This window comes from Oryzias latipes, chromosome 18 (assembly GCF_002234675.1).
Source record: "Oryzias latipes chromosome 18, ASM223467v1".
In the NCBI taxonomy this organism is placed as follows: Eukaryota; Metazoa; Chordata; class Actinopteri; order Beloniformes; family Adrianichthyidae; genus Oryzias; species Oryzias latipes.
Genome location: NC_019876.2, coordinates 22,265,881 through 22,290,784, shown reverse-complemented (window position 1 = coordinate 22,290,784; position 24,904 = coordinate 22,265,881). Strand labels below are relative to the sequence as shown.

General features: G+C 40.2%; 2 protein-coding genes across 4 annotated transcripts; both read right to left on the bottom strand.

Annotated features, from left to right (window-relative positions):
• Positions 1 to 4,345: 4,345 nt before the first annotated feature.
• On the bottom strand, positions 4,346 to 10,332 carry LOC101163613 (cell wall protein AWA1). 3 transcript variants are annotated; one of them, XM_023948890.1, is made up of 12 exons: positions 10,177 to 10,332; positions 9,312 to 9,818; positions 8,641 to 9,191; positions 8,340 to 8,531; positions 8,149 to 8,238; positions 6,511 to 6,664; positions 6,200 to 6,375; positions 5,916 to 6,107; positions 5,727 to 5,822; positions 5,386 to 5,524; positions 5,151 to 5,294; positions 4,346 to 5,068 (listed from the first exon to the last, which is right to left on the bottom strand). In XM_023948890.1, exons 2-12 carry the CDS (start codon positions 9,814 to 9,816, stop codon positions 5,019 to 5,021), a joined length of 2,289 nt encoding a protein of 762 aa, XP_023804658.1. In that variant the 5' UTR covers positions 9,817 to 9,818; positions 10,177 to 10,332; the 3' UTR covers positions 4,346 to 5,018. The 3 variants fall into 3 exon arrangements, with proteins under 3 accessions (XP_023804658.1, XP_023804657.1, XP_004080010.2); XM_023948889.1 differs by having other exon boundaries at positions 8,641 to 9,596; positions 9,645 to 9,818; XM_004079962.4 differs by having other exon boundaries at positions 8,641 to 9,818.
• Positions 10,333 to 18,200: 7,868 nt separating this feature from the next.
• LOC101171531 (putative GPI-anchored protein pfl2) lies at positions 18,201 to 24,471 on the bottom strand. The gene is made up of 15 exons (XM_020711757.2): positions 24,326 to 24,471; positions 23,387 to 24,030; positions 23,072 to 23,260; positions 22,891 to 22,980; positions 22,083 to 22,236; positions 21,631 to 21,956; positions 21,316 to 21,504; positions 21,135 to 21,224; positions 20,319 to 20,472; positions 20,032 to 20,192; positions 19,741 to 19,932; positions 19,551 to 19,649; positions 19,268 to 19,406; positions 19,053 to 19,181; positions 18,201 to 18,970 (listed from the first exon to the last, which is right to left on the bottom strand). Exons 2-15 carry the CDS (start codon positions 24,026 to 24,028, stop codon positions 18,921 to 18,923), a joined length of 2,604 nt encoding a protein of 867 aa, XP_020567416.1. The 5' UTR covers positions 24,029 to 24,030; positions 24,326 to 24,471; the 3' UTR covers positions 18,201 to 18,920.
• Between the last annotated feature and the right edge of the window lie 433 nt (positions 24,472 to 24,904).

The window sequence follows — 24,904 nt, the reverse complement described above, 5'->3', positions numbered from 1 at the left end:
TAATATAGGATGAGAGACGAGTCAGGCTGAGCGTAAAAACTTCAAACGAAAGAAGGACCTTTGCTTGATAGCTAACATGAAGACGGGACGCAAACATTTTAGAACATCTGTGTGAACTTTCACATCTGCACAATGAAAAAAAAAACCTTTGGCTTTTTATTTTTTAAGACACACGAGAAGTATTGTGATCTCTTCAGCTGCATCAGCCAGGCCCATCTTTTATGAATGCATTTTAAATTGTAATTACCTTTGTGCCCATTTGTTCCTCCTATTTTGTACCTCTCGTGTAAAATAAAGTCACAAAGTAAAAAAATAAAGAAAGATTCTGTTTAACCCCTTAACTCCCTAAACTGCACGTTCCTTGAGGTCCACTGACAAGAATCTTTGATGTGTTCCAAAAACTTGTTTTGAAACTAAGAGAGACCTCGCCTTTAAGGCAGTCGCTCCCCAACTTTGGAATGACCTCCCTCTCTCTCTGCGCCAGATTGACTTTTTAGAAGAGCTTTAAGCTGGGCGGCCGTGGTGCAGTTGTATGGCCGTCAACCTCTGGTCAAAAGATGGAGGTTCAATCCCCGCCTTGCCTGCCTATGTGTCAAAGTGTCCTTGGGCAAGACATTAAACCCCACATTGCCTCTGGTGGAAGGTTGGCATCAGTGTTTCGGGACAGCGGGTCTTACGTCACTTACATCAATTTAATCCTAACCGTGACATTTAAAGAGGTAATTTGTGTTGTCAACAGCTCTTTTGACGTCCTAAAAAAACGGTAATGCCGCCCGGACGTTGACGTATTTCGCACATACGACTAGTACGGATTGGATACCTACACCTGCCTTTCTTTGCAACTCTGATTAGATTTGTTGAAGAATCTGATCACAGGGTGGTGTTCCCCACAGTTTCAGTCAAAAGAAATGATCCTCTATTTCATTTATTTATACTTTGTAAAGAATCATTCACTTTGTACATGTCTTCCCTGCCTTGATTTTTCCTCAAATATTTCCCAGATAACAATGCTAAATATGAGACTGGTTGAGAGATCCATGTAACACAGCAGCACCTGTTGATTGTAGCTCAATAAACTGAGGATCTGTTCATTGAAATCACGTCAGGAGGAAGTTTACGGCACAGACACTCACTAAATTCTTGCTGGGTTTGGAGAGGGAGCATCCACTCCACTGTAAAAGAAGTTATAACTTTCTTTTTATTTGCAAAAGCTGTTTAATACAAAGCCCTTAATAATAGCGCCCTTGCCTCTCAGCAAGAAGACCACTTGTTCAAGTCCCAGCTGGGGGGGCTAAAACAGAAAACCAGTGGTGATATTTTGATCCAGTCACGCTTTTGTGAGCAATCCTCTAAAAAACCTCCTCTCTGAGCACCATCCCCTCCCAATCCAATAAAACGAGTGGGTGCTCACATTCATACATATCAAAGTGAGGAACAGCACCAGACCCTCCTTCTCTGTAAGTAAAAACTCGTAAAAAAGGAATGTAAAAAAAAGAAGAAACCTCAGGGATGAAGATGGATCCTCTCCCAGGATGGACAGGTGATGTACCAGAACTCTTAGAGAAGAATTAGTTTATTTAACTCTACAACTACATATTTGAATAGTGTAGCAGATGAGCTTCATCCAGATGGAACAGAGGATGGCTGGGGGCGCAAGACAAGCCAGATGCAAGGTCCACGGCAAAGTAAAGGAGAAGGAGCGCAGACGAGCCAGAGGCGAGGTACGCACCAGGTACAGGAGCATAGACAAGCCAACTGGAATCTGGATTCCTTTCCTCTCCCCCAGAGGGGAGAGAGAAAGAGAGACAACACAAGAATCGCACTGCACCAAAGAGAGACACAGAGAACTAAGTAATAATTAAATTATCAAGAATAGAAGAGAGAAGTAGATGAGAATAGAGGACAGAAGCCCCGTGCATCATACTTTCTGATTACTTTCAGGTGTGGTGTTGGAAAGGATGGACCCAAACTGATGGCAGCAGCCTTTAAAAGCACTGTGTTGACCTCCAGCCTGCAAGAAGGGAGCTTTGCTGCAACTTGTTTCCACTGCAGTTTCCCCACCTGTTTTGTAGTTTCATCATTGAGTCTGGGATAAAACTTGGCATAACAAAGGCAGTAAAGCATATGGCAAGAAGATGCACTAAACTCATACTTGCAAACTTAAGATCCCCAGCAGAAAATTGATCCATACCAGTTGTTTTATTTTCACATAGCTCTTAAATTGCTTTGTAAACCTCATGTGCTTTAATAGACTCAACATAATCAATGTTCTCAACATAGCATGATTCACTCTGAACACAGTTAAACAATTTATGATAATGCTGCACCCAAATGTCTACAATCCTATTCAAGCCAGAGACTTCATCTATAGTGTTGGGTAAGGGAGGTTGTGGTTATTAATAGCTTTTCCTTCTTTTCAAAAAGCTCTGAGAGTTTTTTAGTCATGGATCAGTCCTTATAATTTGCTCGTTCTTGTTAATTAATCTTTTCACATATTTATAACTTACATTTGTACGCTTTTTATGCTCAAAGATAGAACCCTGTCTAGGCCTGCTGGCTAAATTCGAGGAAGGTACAACATCCAGGGCTTCAGCTTGGGGTTTAGTGCTCCAGCATGGCCTAAATTTTCCTTTTCTTTTGCATTTACGGAAAGGCACACCTGCTTCAAGTAAAGCACTGACTATATAACTATACAATACCTGATGCATGCTGTCTGTGCAGTTATTGTCATCACACATAACTGCCTCTCTGTGATATCTACATTCATGTCACCAATGACATAGACACTAGAATGCTTGTCATTTTTGATAAAAGTGCTGATCAAAGCAAGCTTATTCAAAAATTCCACTTCATTTTGCTCCTAGTCATATGGAGCATATCCTGTACATTTAAAATGACAATATTCATCTTGGTGTTTAAGGGGGCAGCACGCTGGTGCAGTAGTTAGCGCCCGTGGTTCAAGTCCCAGCTGGAGGACCCAAAAGAATCACAAGCTAGGAACCCTTCTGTGTGCAGTTTACGTGTTCTCCCAGTTCATGCATGGGTTTTCTCCAGGGACTCCAGCCTTCTCCCATTATCCCAAAACATGCTTCATAGGTCAATTGGTTACTCTAAGTTGTCCCTGGGTGTGAATGTGAGCGTGTATGGGTGTGTGATTGTGGCCCAGCGACAGTGTGAGACCTGTCCAGGTTCGCCAGCCTGGCAATCCTGCGACTCCGGTAGCGCCATGACCACAAAAGGGACAAAATGGGTTTAGAAAATGGATGGATGGGGTTTTAAGGTATATGGCAATACACCAGTCCACACCAAGACTAATGACATTAACTACTGAGTCCAGTGTGTCTATGAAGACTCTCATTCATCCAGGTTGATTCCATCACAGTGGTGGGTTTAGGGGCTGTCATCTGGACTTAGTTTTTAAAGTTAGGAGACATTGCACCTCTTATCCAAGAGGCTTTGTCAATTCTGAATTAGCTGGTAAAAGAGCTGGTATATCTGGTAGCTCAGGGGGATGGAGTCAGACCTGAAACTGGATGGTATTGTCAACTTAGACTACATGGTTTCTGGTTGTTAAGAGTCCTTTGTCCTCAGCTGGGGGTTGGGGAGCTAACCAGTTTTTGTCTGAGAGTATTAACTGGTTTGAGATGAACTGGGATATTGTGTTGTCTAAAAATCCTTTTTAGTTTTTTAGACAGGCCTGAGATATAAGGAATTGAAATACTGTTCCTTTTAGGCTCTTGTTCCCTTTTGTCTTGTTTTCCTGTAGGGATCTGGTGAATGCCCATTTGGGATATCCACAGGTTCGGAGGGCTTGATGGATGTATTGCTCTTCTTTCTTCTTTCCGTCAGAGCTTGTGGGCACCGCCTGGGCTCTGTGTTGTAAAGTCCTGATCATGTCTAGTTTTTGCTGTAAAGGGTGGTTTGAATTAAATAACTGGTACTGATCTGTGTGAGTAAGCTTCCTGTACACTTCAACCTGGAGCTGGAACAGGTACTGTCAGATCAGTCAGACCAGCAGCTGATCAACAACAATGCTACTATCTTCATTACCTGCGACCTGCTTAAGTGCAGGCCGCAACAGTTATGTGATACAACTTTAATATACATAGCAGTGTTGTTTGTTTGTGCTTAAGATAATATCAGCACACTCATTGCCCCAGTGGGATGAGAAGTATTTGCACCAATGATGCCTTTACGCAGTTCATAATACAAATGTTCCGTCTGGTGTAAGCTCTGTGTTGCAATAACGTCTACATCACTGCATTCACCAGATACTTAAAATGAGGAGAACCTGTAGTTAGCAGTAGTAAAAGAGTTAGTTAAGAATAAAATACACAACAAAATGGAGATTTGACAACAACATTTCCTTTATTTGCAGAAGCCTCAGAGTAGAAGAGTTTTTTTTAAATAAATATGTTTTCATCATTTGAGCAAAATGGTAGGGTAACCTGTTAAACTTAATATTACAATTATTTGTCCCCCACACTTGTTCACTGTGCAGCTACACATGCTTTCAGTGTTTATGTGTTAAAATATTGAAGCCATTACACTAACTTTCATTGGTTGTTGTTAACATCCTAATTTTGAGCTGTCTCAGTGACCAAATCTCAAATGATTTACCGGTATTAGCAACACCCTCTCAGCAGACATAAGGTTACATTTCCAGGGTTAGTTATCAAGTTATCAGGCTTTACAAAAAATACTTTTTCATGTCAAAAGCACATAAATGTATTACTAACAGTGGTAAAGCTTTTTGTAAACTCCAATTATGGGGTTTTAAAGACCCATACACCTCTTTGAAGGAGCAGAGATACAACATTCATGCATTTAAATACTTGCATACAAGACGTTGAACTCTTCTTCATTGTTTTCTACTGTTACACCATTTTACACTTGTAAAATAATTCAGAAAACTGCATCATGGATTTGAAAGTAAATCTACAAGGAATACTCTTGTGGGAATTGGCTTCAAAAATGTACATTCACTGGCAATTGTTAATAGATGAGAAGTGATTGAATCAGTGTCCTAGGATGGTGAGAGCCAAGACGCCAACAGGAACTAGCAGAGCTAAAGGGAAAGAGGCAAAAAGAAGTCATGTTTTGTAAATCATGTTGGTGCCGTGGTGAAAACCATGCATCGCTTTATGTACCTTGTATTAAAGGTTGGTGGTGTGGCACCACTCCAGAATTTGTACCGTTGATGTTGGAAAGGCTGGTGACATTTGCGGTAGGGTCGGTCAGGTTTACCACATTGGTTTTCAAAAGGGTTTCAGGAGTTCCTAAAGCTCCAGAACCTGGATGAGAATAATAGATTATTAGAAAGGGACAGCTTTCTAAACGCAATATACAAATGATGGATCAATGGGAGCCTTTGAAAATGCTTACTGAAGTTGAAAGTTCCACTTAATATTGACACTGAATAACCTGCTGCTCGTTTAGAGGTGTCCGGAAGTGTGGCCTCAAATATACACTGGATTTTATCTCCAGTAATAGTTCCCCTCACAGAGCCAGAGGTAACGTTCAGCTGCAGAATAACATGAAGCGGGAAATAAGAACACAACACTGTAGTGTAAGGGATAAAAAGTATTGGAAAAGCCCCTTTGAGTAACAGTAGGTAAAATAGTACAACATGAGTGTATTTAATGTTTATTGGCCCCAATAAAAATTAGAGATGTAAAATTCAAATCGCTTGACAACAACAGGCCTTCCATTTCATTTTAACTCACCGATTTCTCTGTCAATGTGTTATCGTTGAGGACGGCAGTGATGAATTTAACAGTACCATTGTTGTTGGCGCACACATAGGTTGAGTCGTTATTACCCTGTGTCATAAAACCAGACTCATTTTATATTCATTTGATACACAAAGCTCTTTAATACAAGATTATGTTTCACAATAGTACCATCCGTCATACCTGAATAGTGGTAGGAGAAAAGACAGAGCCGATGTAACCACTTGACCGTCCTGAAAGCTCAAAGGAAAAGATCTGACCACTCTTATGCTTGGCAGACAAAAAGGAGCAGGTGCCTTCAACAGCGGGGTTGCATGATGAGGGCTCAGCTGCACAGAGTTTTTCAGAACCGCAGCCACTGTTAGACACAGCAGTCTGGAAAATCAAATATATTCATGCATGTGACATACAGGTCATGCCATTTCATAGCCTTTATACGTTTTTCTAAATTTTTTGTTATCACTTACCAGTAGAGGTGGAACTGCTGCAGCAGAGCTGGTAATTATAGGAAAAGCTGTTGTGTTTCCTTCTGTTGAAGCTGTTGTGTTTGGGGAGATCTCATTGACAAGAGTAGCATTAATGTCTGTCAGGCTGTCAACCTTTGTGGAAATTACTGGGGTTGGAGTTCCCACACTACTGGAAGCTGTGACAAACATCAGAAAAGAAAACACAGTGATTATAAAATAATTTACCTGAGGAAATACTTGCATTGATTCTGTGATACTACCCATTAAACATGTAAACATTTTCAAATAAAATGTCTCAGATGTCTTCTTACTAGCGTTGTATGATCCGGTTGAGACGGAAAGGGCGATGCCTGTAGCTCTGCGTGCTCTAGAAGTTCCAGAAACAAGAGGGTCTGGTACTGTAGCCAAGAATGTGCACTGGATTGTTCTGCCGTTGACCTTGCCCTTCACAGAGTTTACGCTGAGCTGCAGAGGAGCGATAGTTATTACTCTATAGAGAGGTGAGCCTTAAATAAATAAAAAAAGATTTGGTAGTTATGAAACAAAGTATGAAAACTCATTTATAAAAATCTTCCTTCAAGTCTCGCCTGAATCAAAAAAACAACTTCAAAATTTAGGGTTGCAGGAATGAAACCTGTTCTTAGTTATGTTAACTTCTGTTTTCAGCAGAGTAACATAGTAGATTTTTGCATGGTTAATGAGACATGCTCAAGGCAAAGGTGTGGTATGTAAAAGTTATAACTAGTACATTTCCAAGCAGTTTTGTTGGAATGTTTTTTTTCTTTCATTTGGCTTTGGAGTTGGTTTTGTTTGCAAAAATCTATTAAAACAGTAGAAATAATCTCATTAGATTCCTTAGAACTGATAGGGGTGGGGGCACTAAGGGGTATCAGTTTCCAGAGTATGCTATTATAAATGTATTTTTAGAAGGCAATAAAAAAAAGAACAATTTTAATCTTATATTGGTGTTTTGGGAGGGAGGTGGCTTTTGACAAACCTTGGATTTGGTGCTGCAGACGCTGTGGGCAGATCCAGGTTTCCATTTACAAAAACTTAACAAACACTCACCTGAGCACAGGTACTTTACCTTGTACAAACACAAGTATTTCTACAGGTTATGTAAGTGTTTGACATAAACACGAGGGTTTGTGCAGTTATTAGCTATAAGTGTGCCACTTTTGTTCATTTGGATGTTTAGGTCCCAATGCGGGCTTGTGAACAAAAATACACCCTTTGGTAAATATTTACATGTTGTCCACAATAAACCTTCGGCAAATTCTGTTTTTCTTTTCTTTTTGTCCCCCTGACTTTTGGGATCTCCCCCAACTTCTCCCCAGTCTTCATTACTCTCACTGTTTTTTCTGTCTGCTCGGAAATGTAGACAAGATAAACGAAACAGAAAAATAATTGACAAAGTAAAGTTTACAAAAGGAGTTTATGCAAATATAGGACTTGTCTGTCCAAATATCACATTACCCTGGTTGTATCAATAGTGTTAACCTGATTTAGAACTCGTCCTTTACCTTGTGTGTACTTTGTAACGTCATTAGGTCGGATGTGTCTAATAGGATTAATGCCCATACCAGAATATTGTAACATTCTCAATGGCTGAGGGCTAGCAGTCAGAGACCCTTTTTTTCCTACTGAGACGCAGTTATCCATTAAGTTTTTTCAAACTGTTTACAAAGGAAAGTACAACATACATGTTTTTCTTTTAGCAAATATATTTTTTGATATTTTATTTTTTCCAAATCATTTTTTTCCCATAATCTTTGCTTTCTCATCCTGTCACAACAAAGCAAAATGTTTGATTTTGCTGCTTTAAATTGCCTAAACATTAACAAAAATTTGTAATATTTAGGATAACAAATACATAGTCTTTAAGGAAATTCAAGGGACATGAAAAGACAGAATAGAAAAAGTGTATGAACAATAACTGTAAAACTTACATTTCTAAATATTAGCACGTCATTTTCCAAGATGGCGGTAAGAAATCGTACTTCCTTGTTTTCGTTGGCACAGATATAGGTAACTGCCTTCTGTGGGGGAAAAAACAAACACTTAAAAGCCTGTAAACCACAGAAACAGCATTAGATTGTCAGAACATTTATGGTCATTGTAATATCATAAGGTAACATACCCCATTGGCATTATTTGACACAGTTGCTGCAATATAACCATCAGTCTGTCCTGAGAGTGCAAAGTTAAAGTTTTGACCGTTCTTCTGCTGGGCACCAAGAAAAAAGCAGGATTTGTCTTTGGATGGGTCACATTCTGGGGGCTCTGCTGCACACAGTTGTGTCTTTCCACACTCATTTCTGGAAACATTCCCCTAAAAAAAGAAAGGATAGATACTTTGTGTGAAAATTTGCTTTTTTTTTCATGAAAGAGGTGTCGTTCTTCCTTCTGTTGTAATTTGTCTCAAATTAAATATCACTCACTGGAAGAGTTTCCACAGTGACGTTTGGTGACACAGGGGGAGCTGTTGTTGTGGTGGGCTGATATGTTGAGTTGTTCCCTGCCAGGGTGTTGTGGGTTGGACCTGCTGCCACAGTCTGCGTTGAATTGTTTGTCGTGCTCTGGGTTAGACCTCCTGCCATGCTCTGGGTTGCAGCCATTGTAACGGTCTGGCTTGTACCCGCAACCAGGCTTTGGGTTGTACCTGGTTCCACGTATCGAGTTGCAGACATTGTCACGCTTTGGGTTGTTTTTGCCACGCTTGGGATAGCAGATATTGTCAAGCTTTGGGTTGTTTGTGCCATGCTTGGTATTGTAGATATTGTCATGCTTTGGGTTGTTCCTGCGGCCACGCTCTGAGTTGCAGACATCGTAAAACTCTGGGTTGTATGTGCTGCCATGCTCAGTGTTGTACCTGCAGCCACACTCTGGGTTGTACCCGATGCCACGCTCTGGGTTTTACTTGCACCCACACTCTGGCTGGTACCTCCTACCATGCTCTGGGTTGTACCTGCTGGCCCACTCTGGGTTGTACCTGCTACCACACTCTGGGTTGTACCCGCTGCCAAGCTCTGGGTTGTACCCGATGCCACGCTCTGGGTTGTACCCGGTGCCACGCTCTGGGTTGTACCCCCTTCCACTTTCTGGCTTGTACCCTCTGCCACGCTCTGGGTTGTACCCGATGCCACGCTCTTTGTTGTTCCCGCTGCCACGCTCTGGGTTGTACCCCCTTCCACTTTCTGGCTTGTACCCTCTGCCACGCTCTCGGTTGTTCCCGCTGCCACGCTCTGGGTTGTACCCGCTTCCACTTTCTGGCTTGTACCCGCTGCCACGCTCTGGGTTGTACCCGATGCCACGCTCTTGGTTGTTCCCGCTGCCATGCTCTGTATTGTACCTGCAGCCACACTCTGGGTTGTACCTGCTGCCACACTTTGGGTTGAACTTGCTGTCATTCTTTGAGCTATACCTGTTGTCACACTGTGGATTGTAGTCTTTGCAGAATTTTTGGTAGAAGTTGTAACAATGTCACTGGAAACAGGTAAAGGCATTCCTGCTGGCGTAGTGCTCAAACCATCCGTAGTATTCTGAGCAAAGACCCTAATACATCCCCAAGACAAAGTCATAAAGACGATGCAGAGCAGAGGCTTGTATTTTTCCATGCCTTGAACAGAGAGACCCAGATAATATTGTTAGAAAACAAAATAATGTAGTTTAGACCTAAATAACCAAATAAAGATTATTTCAAAATGCATTTAACAGAAAATTACTCTATGTGAATCTGTAAGACTTTTATCAGTTTTGTATACTGACAAAGGACGCTTTGAACTAACCTTTCAAAATATGACAATATTTATATTGGTATTTTAAGGAAATTGTAATATTTGAATAAAAAAAATATTATCATTTTTACATCACAGCTTTTTAGCATTGCAATATTTTAGGTATTGGTAAATTACAACCAAAGACATTTCAGAGTTATTGGTTAAATAGGAAGAAGTAGAAAATGTATTTAAACCTACCTGTGTAGTCTTCAAAGGAAGGACAGAAACGGCGTGAAAGCTGAAGCAGTGAACCAACTCAGAATGATGGCTTTTTGTAGTTTCTTCTCAGGTGTGGCTTTAGGTGGACTTTCCCTGACGTTTTCAGTCAGGTCCCAAGTAAAGCTGTGACACCTGTTGTCTCTGTCTCCTATTTTAACTTAGGGGAGGGAAGAGTTAAGACAACAGACTAGTCAACAACCAATACTGACACCAAAAGTCCCCCAGGGAAGGGTGGACAAGGATTTCAGGCTGTGATGTAATAAGGGCCTGCAATTCTTTTCTTCCAACAAATTCCTTTCTGCTAACAAATATTGGTCAATTTTAACTTGCAAATTTGACCAAAAATTCAGGTTTTTATGTTAATAATAAAAAGGTAAGGTCCAATAAATGTTACATGTGAGCAACATTTTTATCTGTTATAAGTAATTTATTGCTTACTTTTAAAGTTATATTTCTTGTAAAAAACAAAAAAAATGTGTGAACTCTTGAAATGGCAGAATTCAAAAGTCTTTGACTTATAAAAGAGTAGTTCTTTCAGAAACAGTGGCATTACTTATGTGTTGTTGGTTTCTTAACTACTTTCAGAAATATTTATTGTGAATGACAAGATTCTTGCCAACAAGTGTGTTTAGAAAATTTACTTTACTCCCCAACACTAATTTCTTTAATCATTAAAATGTGTTTTACCCCAAAGCAAAATATTACAATGTAAAATTTAAACACTAAAAGGTGACAGAAGCTAAAGAGAACTGGCTTTGTGAGTGCTTGTGCTTATGTTAAGTATCATCAGTGGGTTGTTTGCTCTTGGACAGACAGCTGTCAACCACACCTCTCATTTAGAACAGTGCTAATCATTTGTCAATGATATGACATAACATTGGAAAACTAAAAAAAAAAACTGTGAAATGCAACTTAAATTGAATTTGCCCTAAAAAAAACAAATACCCAATATTATGGGTGTCAAATAATTGCATTAATCGAAATGAACTAATGATTTTTAATTTATAACTATTATGTATTGTGTAAAGAATAATGCTCCAATGAGGTATCATGCGGCTGAAATTAATGTACGACGTCAGAGCCTGATTGCAGTTGAGGGATGCTTTGGAGAAGTCCATTATTTTCTGATAATGGACACCTCATCAGGGCGTTATAACACTCATACCATGATCCCTTCAAAAACTCAGTTATTAGGATTTAATCTCATTATATTTTTTAGTTTACATTTAAGTTTTCATTGAGTTTTATAAAAAGCAGACTATTTGATACGTTGAAAGTGGTAGGCCTATTTTATCAAGACATAAGTTAAACGAAACATAATTTCAGAGGGAAAGTTAACCTCCTTCTGTTTGTTTTTGTCCAGTCAAAACAAAGTCTAAAGTCTAAATGGTTCAATTCCTTAGATGTCACCTCCTAGTGTCTCACCCCCTACTACTTATTTTCTCTTCTCTCTTTCTCTTTTGCTGCATGCAGTCTTCAAAATCAAATTCATCACTCCAAAGTCCAACTCCGATCATCTTTGTTCTATTTTCAAAGTGTTCCCAGTGTTCTCTTAGTGAATATGCTGCTTTTAGTCAAACAAACCTTTTCTAGGACATAGTTTCACAACGGCGTGAAAAATGACTCAAAAAAATAAACATGTGGTCTAAGCCACTGCTCAAAATGACATATCTATCAGATCTGAAATAAAGCCTTTTGAAATAAAAAAAGAACTATTAAATGCTTCGGGCAGTTTCTTTCTCCTCCTCAAATGCAAAAGGTCATTCTGACTGGAGGGGGTTCGGGGCTAGAACCAGCTCTTTTGGCTCCCAAGTGGTTTTTAAGCTTTTGCTGCTTAAATTCATTTACTATCAGCAACAACATATAATTATGCACAAAATGAACTACTACTGTAAAAATTTATTTTTATTTGTGAATGGGGTAGTACAGTTTCATGGGGGAGCAGGGATGATTTATAGGTGGGAATGAGACGGGGAAGCACCCTGTAGTTATGTGCTGGATTGTTTCAGGCGCCTCTTTGCACAACCTACACCTTGGGTCTTGTCTGGTGTGGTAGATTTGAGCCTTTATTGCTCTGGTGCTCAGGGCTTGTTCCTGAGCTGCCAGGATGAGCGCTTCAGTGCTGTCCTGTAAGGCCAGCCCTTTCTAGCCATTGGTAGGACTTCTTGATATCAGCCACTTCAGTTATGGTCCGGTGGTACATCCCATGCAGGGGTTTGTCCTCCCATGACGATCTGTCCTCCAGCACTGTATCCTCTGCTCTCCATTGCCTGAGACATTCACTGAGCACACTGTCAGTTGGGGCCTTGAGCTTGATGTACTCATGCATCTTGGATGTTTCATCCTGGATAGTGGCTTCTACGCTCACTTGTCCTCGGCCTCCTTCCTTGCGGCTAGCATACAGTCTCAGGGTGCTGGATTTGGGATGGAACCCTCCATGCATGGTGGGGAGCTTTAATGTTTTAATATTCGCGGTCTGTATCTCTTTCTTTGGCCATCTTATTATTTCTGCAGGGTATCTGATAACTGGCAGTGCGTAGTTGTTTATTGATCATGTCTTGTTCTTGCCATTGAAATGGCTTTGCAAGGCTTGCCTTACTCGTTGGAGGTATTTAGCTGTTGCAGCTTTCCTTGTTGCCTGCTCCAGGTTGCCATTTGTGGAATTCCAAAAGGTACTTGTGACTGTCATCAATGTTATTCCTTCTTGGAGTGAGACCCCCTCCTGTGTGGACTACCTTGCCTCTCTTTGTCACCATCCGACTGCATTTCTTGGTCCCGAATGACATCCCAATGTCAGTACTGTAGATCCTGGTTGTTGTGTATGAGGGATTCAATGTCATGCTCTTAGCCTATATGTTGATGTCATCCATGTAGAGGATTTGACTGATGGTGGCCCTATTTTTGAGTCAGTAGAGGTGAGTCTTGTCAGTAGTCTGTGGGTACTGCTTTGAATAGGTTGTACCGCAGGCGGGATGTGGAGGTCCCTTGAAAATATTCCCGTGGTTGCAATGGGATCTGATCATCCCTTGAAGTGTGTGTGGTGCAAGAGTCGGGTCAGGTCAGGTCGAAGATAAGTTAAGATGCGGGCAGGATCTGGAGCAGCCTACTAGCAACTAATTGTTGTTGTTATTATGATTAATTCAAACATGTTAATAGTAAGTTAAATATTCTCCAGCTAGTCTGGCAAAAGGCTTGTCGAAAGAGGAATGTTTTAAGTGTAAATTTGAATGTAGAAACTGTGTCGACCTCTCTTGCATAAGCTGGGAGCTTATATCATAAGATAGGGGCTTGGAGGCTAAGGGAAAATACTATGGTCAATGATGTCAAAGGCTGCGCGGAGGTCTAACAGGACCAGAATACAGTACAGAGTAGTGCCTTTTCTGAGGCCAATTTTTTAGTAATTAGACTCTAACTAGTACAGCTTCAGTGTTGCGGTGTGGTCTGAACCCTGACTGAAAGTCTTCAAAGTGGCTATTGTCAAATATATATATATATATATATATATATATATATATGTTTATATATATATAATAAACCCTTGTTTATATGAGAGTAATTGAATTAAACGGGAGAAAAATTAAAATGATAATTAAAAAAAAATACAAAGTACAGTGGAACAAATAAAGACTCAGGTGTATTTCACTGCTCTTCAGACTGATCCGCTGCATCCTGACTCCGCTCTGCAGTGTTTTCTTCTTTTGAACCCCGCGGTGCAGCTGTGTTTGTTCAGGAGAAGAACATAGTGATAGGCAGTTGTTGTCGCTCTTTTTTCTATGGGTTTTAGAGAAACTCGAAATTGCAAGAGAATTTGCACGTACGTGTTGTAAATTTGGCACGCTGATTTACGTACATGTACATATAAAACTGCATCGTTATTGACGCACAGGTAGAGAAAAAGCGGAGTGACTCTTTAGCCAATCATAATGTAGAACGCAATGCATGATGCAAATCCGTGAAGTAGCGAAACCGTGAATAGCAAGGGATCACTGTGTATGTATATATATATATATATATATATATATATATATATATATATATATATATATATATATATATATATATATATATATATATATATATATATATATATATATATATATATTAACAGAATCATTTAAAAAGCAAACTAATGAAAATGGTGCTGGACAAAAATGATGGTACCCATAACTTGATAATTTTGTTGCACAACCTTTTGAGAAAATTACTGCTATTAAACGGTTTCTGTATTTCTGTATTTGTCAGTAAGCCTTCTGCATCTGTCCACAGGTATTTTGGCCCACTCCTCATGAACAAACTGCTCCAGTTGTCTCAGGTTTGACGGGTGTCTTCTCCAAAAGCGTGTTTCAGCTTTCCACAGATGTTCAATGAGATTCAGATCTGGGCTCATAAAAGGCCACTTCAGAATAGTCCAACGCTTTTCTCTGAGCCATTCTTGGGGGTTTTTGGCTGTGTGTTTTGGATCGTTGTGCTGTTGGAAGACCCGTGACCTGCGACTGAGACCAAGCTCTCTGACACTAGGCAGCACTTTTCTATCCAGAATGTCTTGATAATCTTGAGATTTCATTTGACCTTGCACAACTTCAGGACATCCTGTGCCAGATGCAGCAGAGCAGCCCCAAAACAGAACTGAGCCTCCTCCATGTTTTTCAGTAGAGACCATGTTCTTTCTGTTGTATGCTTCAATTTTGAGTCTACGAACATAGAGCTGATGTGCCTTACCAAATAGTTCCAGTTTTGTCTCATATGTCCAAAGGACATGTTCCCAGAAGCTTTGTGGCTTGTCAACATGCATTTTTGCTAATTCAAATCTCCCTTTTTTTATGATTTCCTTTCAACAGTGGTGTCCTCCTTGGTCGTCTCCCATGAAATCCATTCTGGCTCAATCAATGACGAATGGTGCCATCTGACACTGATGTACCTTGATCTAGGAGTTCACCTTTAATGTCTTTGGAGGTTGTTCTGGGCTCTTTGTATACAGTTCCAACTATCTGTCTCCTCAATTTGTCATCAATCTTCCTCTTCCAGCCACGTCCAGGGAGGTTGGCTACTGTCCCGTGGGTCTTAAACTTCTGAATAATATGTGCCACTATCGTCACAGGAACTTCAGGCTGCTTAAAAATGGTATTATAGAGTTAAGCTTTACCATGTTTGTCAATAATTTTGATCCTGGGTGGTGTTGAGGTGCGCTCTTCTGGGGCGGGGTCCCACGTTGGGCCCTCCCGGCATGGCGGAGGGCTGCTCTCCTGGTTGGGCTGGAGTTGGACTCTCTGTCCCTCCATGCCTCCCTGCTCTCTGGCTTTGGGAGCCCCCGCGGCGGTCCTGTTGGCCCTGGACTGGGTGGTGAATGTGATCGCCCAGGGGGGCAGTTGTTCTCTATCCGCTGCCGTGCAGGGGTTGGGGGGGGGGTTCTGGCTGGGTCTTGGTGTGGGGATGACAGAGCACTCTCCGTCCTTCTTTTCACATTCCATCATCCATTTTAGAAGAACACAAACGCTGACTTGAACACAAGTGTTAGCTAGCATTTGTACTAATAGTATGCCTGATTGAATTGAAATATTTCACACTAGTTGGTCTGAATGCACAAGTATGCGTGTGGGAACAATATTTATATTGTGTACATGTTGACATGAACATTTTTGGAGCCAACAGGTGTGTTTATAACATTTGAGTGTGTATAGACAGGCCCCACCCTTATAGACTTCTGTTACATCTGGACCTCACCGTAATGAGTATAACCATCTAGAAACTTTTTGCTTTATGCTGCTTCATGGTTTTACCCCCCCCCCCCCTTTTCTATAATCACCCCCCTATCTGTCATGGTATGTTCTAACTTGGCAGACCCAGGTGCTGGAACTGAGAAAACTGAGGAGGCGAGAGTTAAGTATGAGGTATTTAATTGTAGGTAGGTAATATTGTTAGTAGGCTTGAAAGGATGAATCTGAGGGAATGAGCTTGAATCCTTGGTTTGAAGGTGAGGCGGGGCTGGAGGGCTTCGGCAGGAAGATTTCCAGAATGGCACGGCAGTTGCAGGTGGCGAGACGTGGAACCAGTGAGACCTTTGGTGACCAGGTGAGTACCCGGGGACGAGTAACACTGTAGGCGAGGCATAGCAAGATTAGGGAAGGGCAAAAAGACATGAATGGAGATCATAGATTAGACCAGTCTATGTACCGTTGAGGAACAACGAACTGGTGTTGAATACTGGCACTGGATCTCCTTAAGTAGCAGCGGGGGTTATTAATCTTCAGACAAACCAGAGGTATGTCTGAATAAACCCCTTTTGTAATCAAGGCCAAACCTTATTCATTTTAATCATATTTGAGAATCTTTTGTGTTGGACCGGATGGAAATGGAAAGAAAGGAAGAAGAGAGAGGGATGTTAGGGGGGGGGGATAGGAGGGTGATCATAGGAGGGGGGGGGGGGGCATGAAGCAGCATAAAGCAACAAGCTACTGGGTGTTTATCATTACGGTAAGGTTCAGATGTAATACAAATCTCAAAGGGCGGGGCCTGTCCACACACACACTCAAATGTTATACTCACACACCTGCTAGCTGCAAAAATGTCCACATGTCAACATGTACACAATACAGATATTGTTCACACATGCATACTTATGCCTTCAAACCAACTAGTGTGAAATATTTCATTCAATCAATCACACAAATATAAGTGCAAAGGCAAGCTAACACCTGTGCTTAAGTGAGTGTTCATGTTCTTCTAAAATGGATGGTGGAATGTGAAAGGAAGGAGGGAGAGTGCCCAGCCACCCCCTCACCAAGACCCCTGCCGCAGCAGCCCCGGCAGCCAGAACCCCCAAAGCAACACGGCAGCAGGCAGAGAACAAGGTAGGGCACTGAGGGGACATCTCCTGCTTATTACTCACAGTGTCCCATCACCCACCCCACCAAGGGGCCCTAAAACATGTCATCCAACTCTAATTTTACTTCTCATTGTCCCAACCATCGGCTGTGTACGACTTGGACTGAGTGACCCCTCCCCCCTCACTTTGGAAACAGGAAGTACCTGCTGGCTCCAAAATCACATAGACTTCTATAGAGAAACAGCTACTCAGTCATTCTATTTGTCAGAATATGTCAGAATGCTCTGATACCTTTTTAACATGTTCTTGTTTCTTTTTTTTATTCACATGTTCTTGTTTCTTTTTTTTTACTATATTTGTTTTATAGAGCCATTTATTTAAAATGTAAACTGGCCAATGCTGTCGGACCCCACGTCGAATCATTCAAAATATTTTATTCACAGATTCTCCCTGTGGTAGGAGTGGGGTTGGGGGTGGGGCATAAAACAAGCTCCCTCCTGAATAACAAGAGTGGTTGCCTTAGAAACAATGACTCAGACCAATTTGAACCAATCACTGCTTATTAGTGTCCTCTGGCTCCAACATGGTGGCATCCATTTCACAAAAAAATGGTGACTAAATTGACTTCATTTTGTTGGAGCTGGAAAGTAAGCCATTTTCTATAAGTGTTTTCTTACTTGGTCCAGTTCTTAAATGCTGTCAATGGTCTCAACATTTATCCACTGCAGGATGTTCTCCATTGTTTATGTCATGATTTGGGTTTTTTAGCTTAGTTTTTGCTTTTTTCGTCTGTCATGTTAGAGTTTTGCTTCATGTTTTATTTTGAAGGTTTTCTAGTCATCTTTGAGTTTTACTTCCCTGGTCACAATCTCTCCTGATCGTTTTCACCTGTGTCTTGTCTTGTCTCTGCCTTCCTCTGTGCTGGTCCAAATAGTAATTTCCCTGATTGTCTTCTCCCATGTCTGCCTGGTTACACCAAAGTTTGAGTTTGATTGGTTTCCCTGCTTAGCAGCACCTTTTGTTTGGAAATAAACCCCCTTTGCTTTAGAACTGTGTGCCACCGCATCTCTGCATTTTGGGTCCTTCATCAAGCCTCGTACCTGACATTTTTTTACCATTACAACAGATCACTTCATCATCACACTTAGTGGTCACAGCAATCAAAACAAATTGACATATATAAGTTTGTGTTAATTCTTTATTTGAAAATCATTACTTTGAGGTCAATTACAGTTTGCAATGTGTAAAATCCCTTTTACTATTGTTAGATAGCATACTCCATTTCATTGTAGTATGATTTACAAACACATATATTTATACAGAAACACACAAAAAACATCAGTCAAAGTTGACTTCATAGTAAAATATCAATAGGACTATCTCTTACAGGATACTTTAATGATTCAATTACATCATAATAATTAGAACAAAAAAACATTGTAAAAAATAATTACAACTTTTGATGGCACTTTAATCCACTACAGAAAAGACATGGGTTTAGGAGGTAACCAGACCTTAAAACCTATTTTACATAAATTATTCCATGTATGTTAATACAGTAATTTGGTTAGCAACTTTTAGATATGTTTAATGAGCGCAAAGCTTTTTAAATTTGAAATTTCAATTTTAATATCTAAAATTCTATGAAGGACAAGAAATCCAACATTCATGCATTTAAATACTTGCATACAAGAGATTGAGCTCCTCTGTTCTGTGTTGTTTTTTTTCCACTGTTACAAACTCATGCTGACATCAAGAAATTACATAAAGAAACTGTATAACATTGGCTTTAAAGGAAATTGATGGGGAGTGCTCTGTCAACATGTTGTCTTCTATTAAATCTTCAAAGCGTCCATTCACTGGTATTTGTTGATGGATAAGAAGGGACACATGGTCTAAATCAGTGTCCTAGGATGGTGAGAACCAGGATGCCAAAGGTGACAAGCAGAGCTAAGTGGAAAGGACAATAAACAGGTTATGATTTGTAAAACTTGACAGTGCCTTTGCAAAAATCCTCCATCTCTTTAAATACCTTGCATTAAGGGATGGTAGTGTGGCGCCACTCCAGAAGTAACAAGGTTGGTGATATTTGCTGTAGGATCTGAGAGGTTTACTACATTGGTTCTCACTAAAATAGAAGCACTTCCAAAAGCATTTGAACCTGCAAAAAAAAAATTATATATATATTCAGCTTTCTTAAAGCAAGATACAAATGAATGGTCAATGAGAGCCTTGCAAAATACTTACTGGAATTGTAAGTTCCATTAACGACTAACATTGAGAAAACCGCTGCACGAACACTGGTGTCTGGAAGTGTGGCCTCAAATATACACTGGATTTGTCTTCCACTAATCTTCCCCTTTACAGAGCCAGAGATCACATTTTGCTGCAGGAATATAATATAAAGGAAGAAATAAGAACACAACACTGTAGTGTCTAACAGTGGTGCTGGAATTATTGAACACAGTAAGTCAAACATGCTCACAAGTAAATCATCACCAACAATCTCCCAAATTGTTATTCAACTCACCGTTTTCTCTGTCAATGTGTTATCATTATTGAGGACAGCAGTGATGAATTTAACAGCACCGTTGTTGTTGGCACACACATAGGCTAAGGATCCATTATTCTGCATTGTAAAACAAGACACATTTTACACACAAACTTTAAGCTGAAGAAAATTGATTTCTTGGTGCTAGCATTTTGAAAGATGGACAAACCGTGGTAGAAGTAGTTGATAAGGCAGAGGCCATGTAACCATCTGACAGTCCTGAGAGCTCAAAGGAATAGATCTGACCACTCTTCTGCTTAGCCGACAAAAAGGAGCAGGTGCCTCCAGCAGAAGGATTGCATGATGAGGGCGCAGCTGCGCAAAGTTTATCAGAACGGCACCCAGTGTTAGAGATATCTGTCTGCAAAATAAAATACATTCATCCATGTGACATCCAGCTCATGTTATTCCATAGTACAGATATTGTTTCTTAGTTTTTTCTTTTTTTTGTACCACTTACCTGTAGAGATCCGACTGTGTTTCCTGCTTGAGTTGTTGAGTTTCCTCCTGGTGCAGGTGTGGTTGAGTTGTTAATCTGATTGACAACAGTGGTATTACTGTTTGCCAGGTCAGAAACAGTTGCTCTTATTGTTGGGGTTGGTGTTCCTAAATCGTCAGAGCCTTGGGAAAACCATCAGAAGAAGAAATCATTCATTAGCCACATGTATTTGAGAAGATTTGTGCAAAAAATTATCCTTATAAGAACTGATCTTAATGCTTTAAGATTGGGCTCAAATGTTGACTTACTTGTATTGTACGATCCAGTTAAGACAGAGACGGTGACGTCTGTAGCTCTGCGTGCTCTCTTGCTTGCTAGAACAAGTGGGTCTGGTACTGTGGCCAGGAATGTGCACTGGATTGTTCTGCCTCTGACCTTACCCTTCACAGAGTTTACGCTGAGCTGTACAGCAAAAAGTAGTATTACAAAAAAATTTCGACTTCAGCTTTTAGTGGAGTAACTTAGCCTTTTTTGGGTTAATAACAGAAATCTCTCGAGAAAACTGAGCACAAAAGTCTCGTCATAACTTCAGGTGATTTGAAGTTTGTTATCAGCAAATCATCGTAACATGAAACAGCTGCTCAAATCAGTCGCCCAAAAACTTCAGCTAAAAGAAAACCAGTAATTGTTTGTCAGTTAAGGTTGTCATTTATTCCTGGATGAGTGCGGAAATAAAATGTGTGCTCCAGATGCCATGACTCAACTTCAAGAAAATAATTGCATCAAATATCTTTAGGTGTATGGGCTTTCTCACATCCAAAAACTTTAACTTTTTTACTTCCCATATTTTACCTTGTGAGAAATAATAAAATCTATTTGATGCATGATTTAATATTGCCATTTTCATAAGTTTTAAAAGTAAATTTGTCAATTTGAAATTATTTATTTAGAAATTATTTTCTATCGTGTTTGTGTTAAATCTAATTCAAATAATTATCTGTGCACATTTCTTTTTAATAGATAAGACCAGTAAATGACTTCATATAAATGTGAATCTCCTAAATTATGCGTGTCAATCTAGAATATTGAAATTTGAGTGTGGAAGGCATAATGGGGAAACTCACAGTTGTTAATTTAAGTTGGTTGCTCTCCAGAATGGCACCAATAAACTTTACTTTATTGTTGTTATTTGCACAGACATAAACAACTTCTTTCTGTGGGGGAGAGAGGAAGACTTCAAATGAGAAAGAAAGCATGGTTTTGTCTTGAACTAAAGGTGTGCTGTAGTGAGAAAACATGACATACCCCAATGAGAGGAATCAGCACAGATGCTGCAACATAGCCATCAGACTGTCCTGAGAGTGAAAACTCAAAGTTATCACCATTTTTCTTGGCACCAAGAAAGAAGCACGATGAATCTGTTGTTGGGTCACAAGTAGAGGGCTCTGCTGCACACAGTTGTGTCTTTCCACACTCAGATCTGGAAAGATTTGTCTGAAAAGAGAAAAGATATTTTACATTGATTGGAAACGTACCTGGTTCATCCATAAATGAAAGAGATGGAGCTAAGGTGCAATCCTGTTTTCAGCTCTTCTGTCACTCTACAATGATGTTACTCACTGGAAGAGCCTCCACTGAGGTGTTTGGTGACAATGCAGGAGCTTGTGTTGTTGAGTTTCCTGTTGATGTTGTTGAGTTTCCTCCTGGTGTTGTTGAGTTTCCTGTTGATGTTGTTGAGTTTCCTGTTGATGTTGTTGAGTTTCCTGTTGATGTTGTTGAGTTTCCTGTTGATGTTGTTGAGTTTCCTGTTGATGTTGTTGAGTTTCCTTGTGGTGTGCTTGTATTTGTTGAGTTGCTAATATCATTGACAACAGTGGTATTACTGTTTGCCAGGTCAGGAACAGTTGCTCTTATTGTTGGGGTTGGTGTTCCTAAACTGTCAGAGTCTTGGGAAAACCATCAGAAGAAGAAGTCATTCATAAGCCACGAGTATTTGAGAAAGTTTGTGCAAAAAATTATCCTTATAAGAACTGATCTTAATGCTTTAAGATGGGGCTCAAATGTTGACTTACTTGCGTTGTACGGTCCAGTTGAGACAGAGAGGGTGACATCTGCTGCTCTGCGTGCTCTATTGCTTGCTGGAACACGTGGGTCTGGTACTGTGGCGCCGAATGTGCACTGGATTGTTCTGCCTCTGACCTTACCCTTCACAGAGTTTACGCTGAGCTGTACAGCAAAAAGTAGTATTACAAAAAAATTCACACTTCAGGTTTTACTGAAGTAACTTAGCCTTTTTTGGGTTAATAACAGAAATCTCTCGAGAAAACTGAGCACAAAAGTCTCGTCATAACTTCAGGTGATTTGAAGTTTGTTATCAGCAAATCATCGTAACATGAAACAGCTGCTCAAATCAGTCGCCCAATAACTTCAGCTAAAAGAAAACCAGTAATTGTTTGTCAGTTTAGGTTGTCATTTATTCCTGGATGAGTGGGGAAATAAAATGTGTGCTCCAGATGCCATGACTCAACTTCAAGAAAATAATTGCATCAAATATCTTTAGGTGTATGGGCTTTCTTACATCCAAAAACTTTAACTTTTCTACTTCCCTTTTTTTAACTTCTTGTGAGAATAATAAAATCTTTTTAATGCATATTTTAATATTGCCATTTTCATATGTTTTGAAAGTAAATTTGTCAATTTGAAATTATTTATTTAGAAATTGTTTTCTGTGTTTAATCTAATTCAAATAATTATCTGTGCACATTATTTTAAATAGATTAGGACAGTAAATGACTTCATAAAAATATCAATCTACTAAATTATGTGTGTAAATCTAGAAACAGGAAATTTGAGTGTGGAAGGATTAATGGTGAAACTCACATTTGTTAATTTTAGTTGGTTGTTTTCCAGAATGGCACCAAAAAACTTCACTTTATTGTTGTCATTTGCACAGATATAAACAACTTCTTTCTGTGGGGGAGAGAGGAAGACTTCAAATGAGAAAGAAAGCATGGTTTTGTCTTGAACTAAAGGTGTGCTGTAGTGAGAAATCATGACATACCCCAATGGTAGGAATCAGCACAGATGCTGCCACATAACCATCAGACTGTCCTGAGAGTGAAAACTCAAAGTTATCACCCTTTTTCTGGGCACCAAGAAAGAAGCACGATGAATCTGTTGTTGGGTCACAAGTAGAGGGCTCTGCTGCACACAGTTGTGACTTTCCACACTCAGATCTGGAAAGATTTGTCTGAAAAGAGAAAAGATATTTTACATTGGGTGGAAACGTACCTGGTTCATTCATAAATGAAAGAGATGGAGCTAAAGTGCAATCCTGTTTTCAGCTCTTCTGTCACTCTACAATGATGTTACTCACTGGAAGAGCTTCCACTGAGGTGTTTGGTGACAATGGAGGAGCTTGGCTTATTATAGGGGGAGATGTTGGATTGTTTCCTCCTGGTGCTGTTGGGTTTCCTCCAGGTGATGTTGCATTTCCTCCAGGTGCCGTCGCGTTTCCTCCTGGTGCTGTTGCGTTTCCTCCTGGTGCCGTCGCGTTTCCTCCTGGTGCTGTTGCGTTTCCTCCAGGTGATGTTGCGTTTCCTCCTGGTGCTGTTGCGTTTCCTCCTGGTGCTGTTGCGTTTCCTCCAGGTGATGTTGCGTTTCCTCCTGGGGCTGTTGCGTTTCCTCCTGGGGCTGTTGCATTTCCTCCTGGTGCTGTCGCATTTCCTCCTGGTGCTGTTGCGTTTCCTCCTGGTGCTGTTGCGTTTCCTCCTGGTGCTGTTGCGTTTCCTCCTGGTGCTGTTGCGTTTCCTCCAGGTGATGTTGCGTTTCCTCCTGGGGCTGTTGCGTTTCCTCCTGGGGCTGTTGCATTTCCTCCTGGTGCTGTCGCATTTTCTCCTGGTGCCGTTGCATTTCCTCCTGTTGCTGTTGCGTTTGGGTTGTTCTGAGCAGATGTCCTCATACAACCCCAAGACAGAGTCACAAAGAGGATGCTGAGGAGCAGTCTGTACTTGTCCATGCCTTGGAGAAAATCAGTTAGACATTATTGTATGATTAAGGTTTAGAACTGATCAAATAAATCAATAATTTTCCGTAAATTGAAATAAAAAAAGTTTTATAAAAGCATTGCATCGGCATACGTTTTTAAATACTGTAGCAATCTGTGTAAGCTCATTTTGGCATGAAGTAAAATAAAATTAAATGGTATTTCAAACTGTAGTTATTCAACATTTAGAGATTGCATAAACTTTAGGCTTAGGCTCCAATATTGTATAGTTACATTCATGTATTAAATCAAACATGCTTTTTCACCTACCTTTATAGTCTTGCCTGCAAACTAAGGATAAAGCAGTTGTAAGTGCCGAGGCTGATCAGAATAAAGATCCGCTGCAGTTTTATTCCCAGGTCTCTGACTCTCTCAGTGGGCTCCCAGGTGAAGCTGTGACACCTGTTGTCTCTGCATTGCTATTTAAAACCAGGGGGAGGGAATAGCTCAAACAATGGACCCATCATGACATTGTCAGTACATTTTTCTTGGAGGGGGTGGAGGTTAGAGTTTTAGGGAGTGGTATGATAGAAGTCACACTCTTTTTCTCCTTTCAATGCATTCCTGTTTCCTTACACTAAATAGTATTTCCTTCATACCTTGTTAGACGTAAAACTTACGTAAGTCCTCACAAAAAAAGTAACAGTTTTACATCACTGTTACTCATGGGCTTTCTTTGTCGTCAGTTATTTGATAAAGATTTTAGGAGTTTTATTAATTAGATGTTTATGTGACTGTCTGTGAATCCAGATGTCTCGTTGCTCAGTAAAACTCAATTTGCCATCTAAACTTGGTGTGCCTTTTTATCAGAATCAGAAAGCCTTTATTATCATTGTTACGCAAGAAACT

Coding starts and splice junctions, on each gene's coding strand:
- LOC101163613 (XM_004079962.4), bottom strand. CDS start 9,816: ATGGAAAAATACAAGCCTCTGCTCTGCATCGTCTTTATGACTTTGTCT. Junction 8,532..8,640: donor TCACTGTGGAAACTCTTCCA/GTGAGTGATATT, acceptor TTCTTTTTTTAG/GGGAATGTTTCCAGAAATGA. Junction 5,823..5,915: donor TTTCTCCTACCACTATTCAG/GTATGACGGATG, acceptor TTTATGACACAG/GGTAATAACGACTCAACCTA.
- LOC101171531 (XM_020711757.2), bottom strand. CDS start 24,028: ATGGACAAGTACAGACTGCTCCTCAGCATCCTCTTTGTGACTCTGTCT. Junction 21,957..22,082: donor AACTGGACCGTACAACGCAA/GTAAGTCAACAT, acceptor GGTTTTCCCAAG/ACTCTGACAGTTTAGGAACA. Junction 19,650..19,740: donor TATCAACTACTTCTACCACG/GTTTGTCCATCT, acceptor TTTACAATGCAG/AATAATGGATCCTTAGCCTA.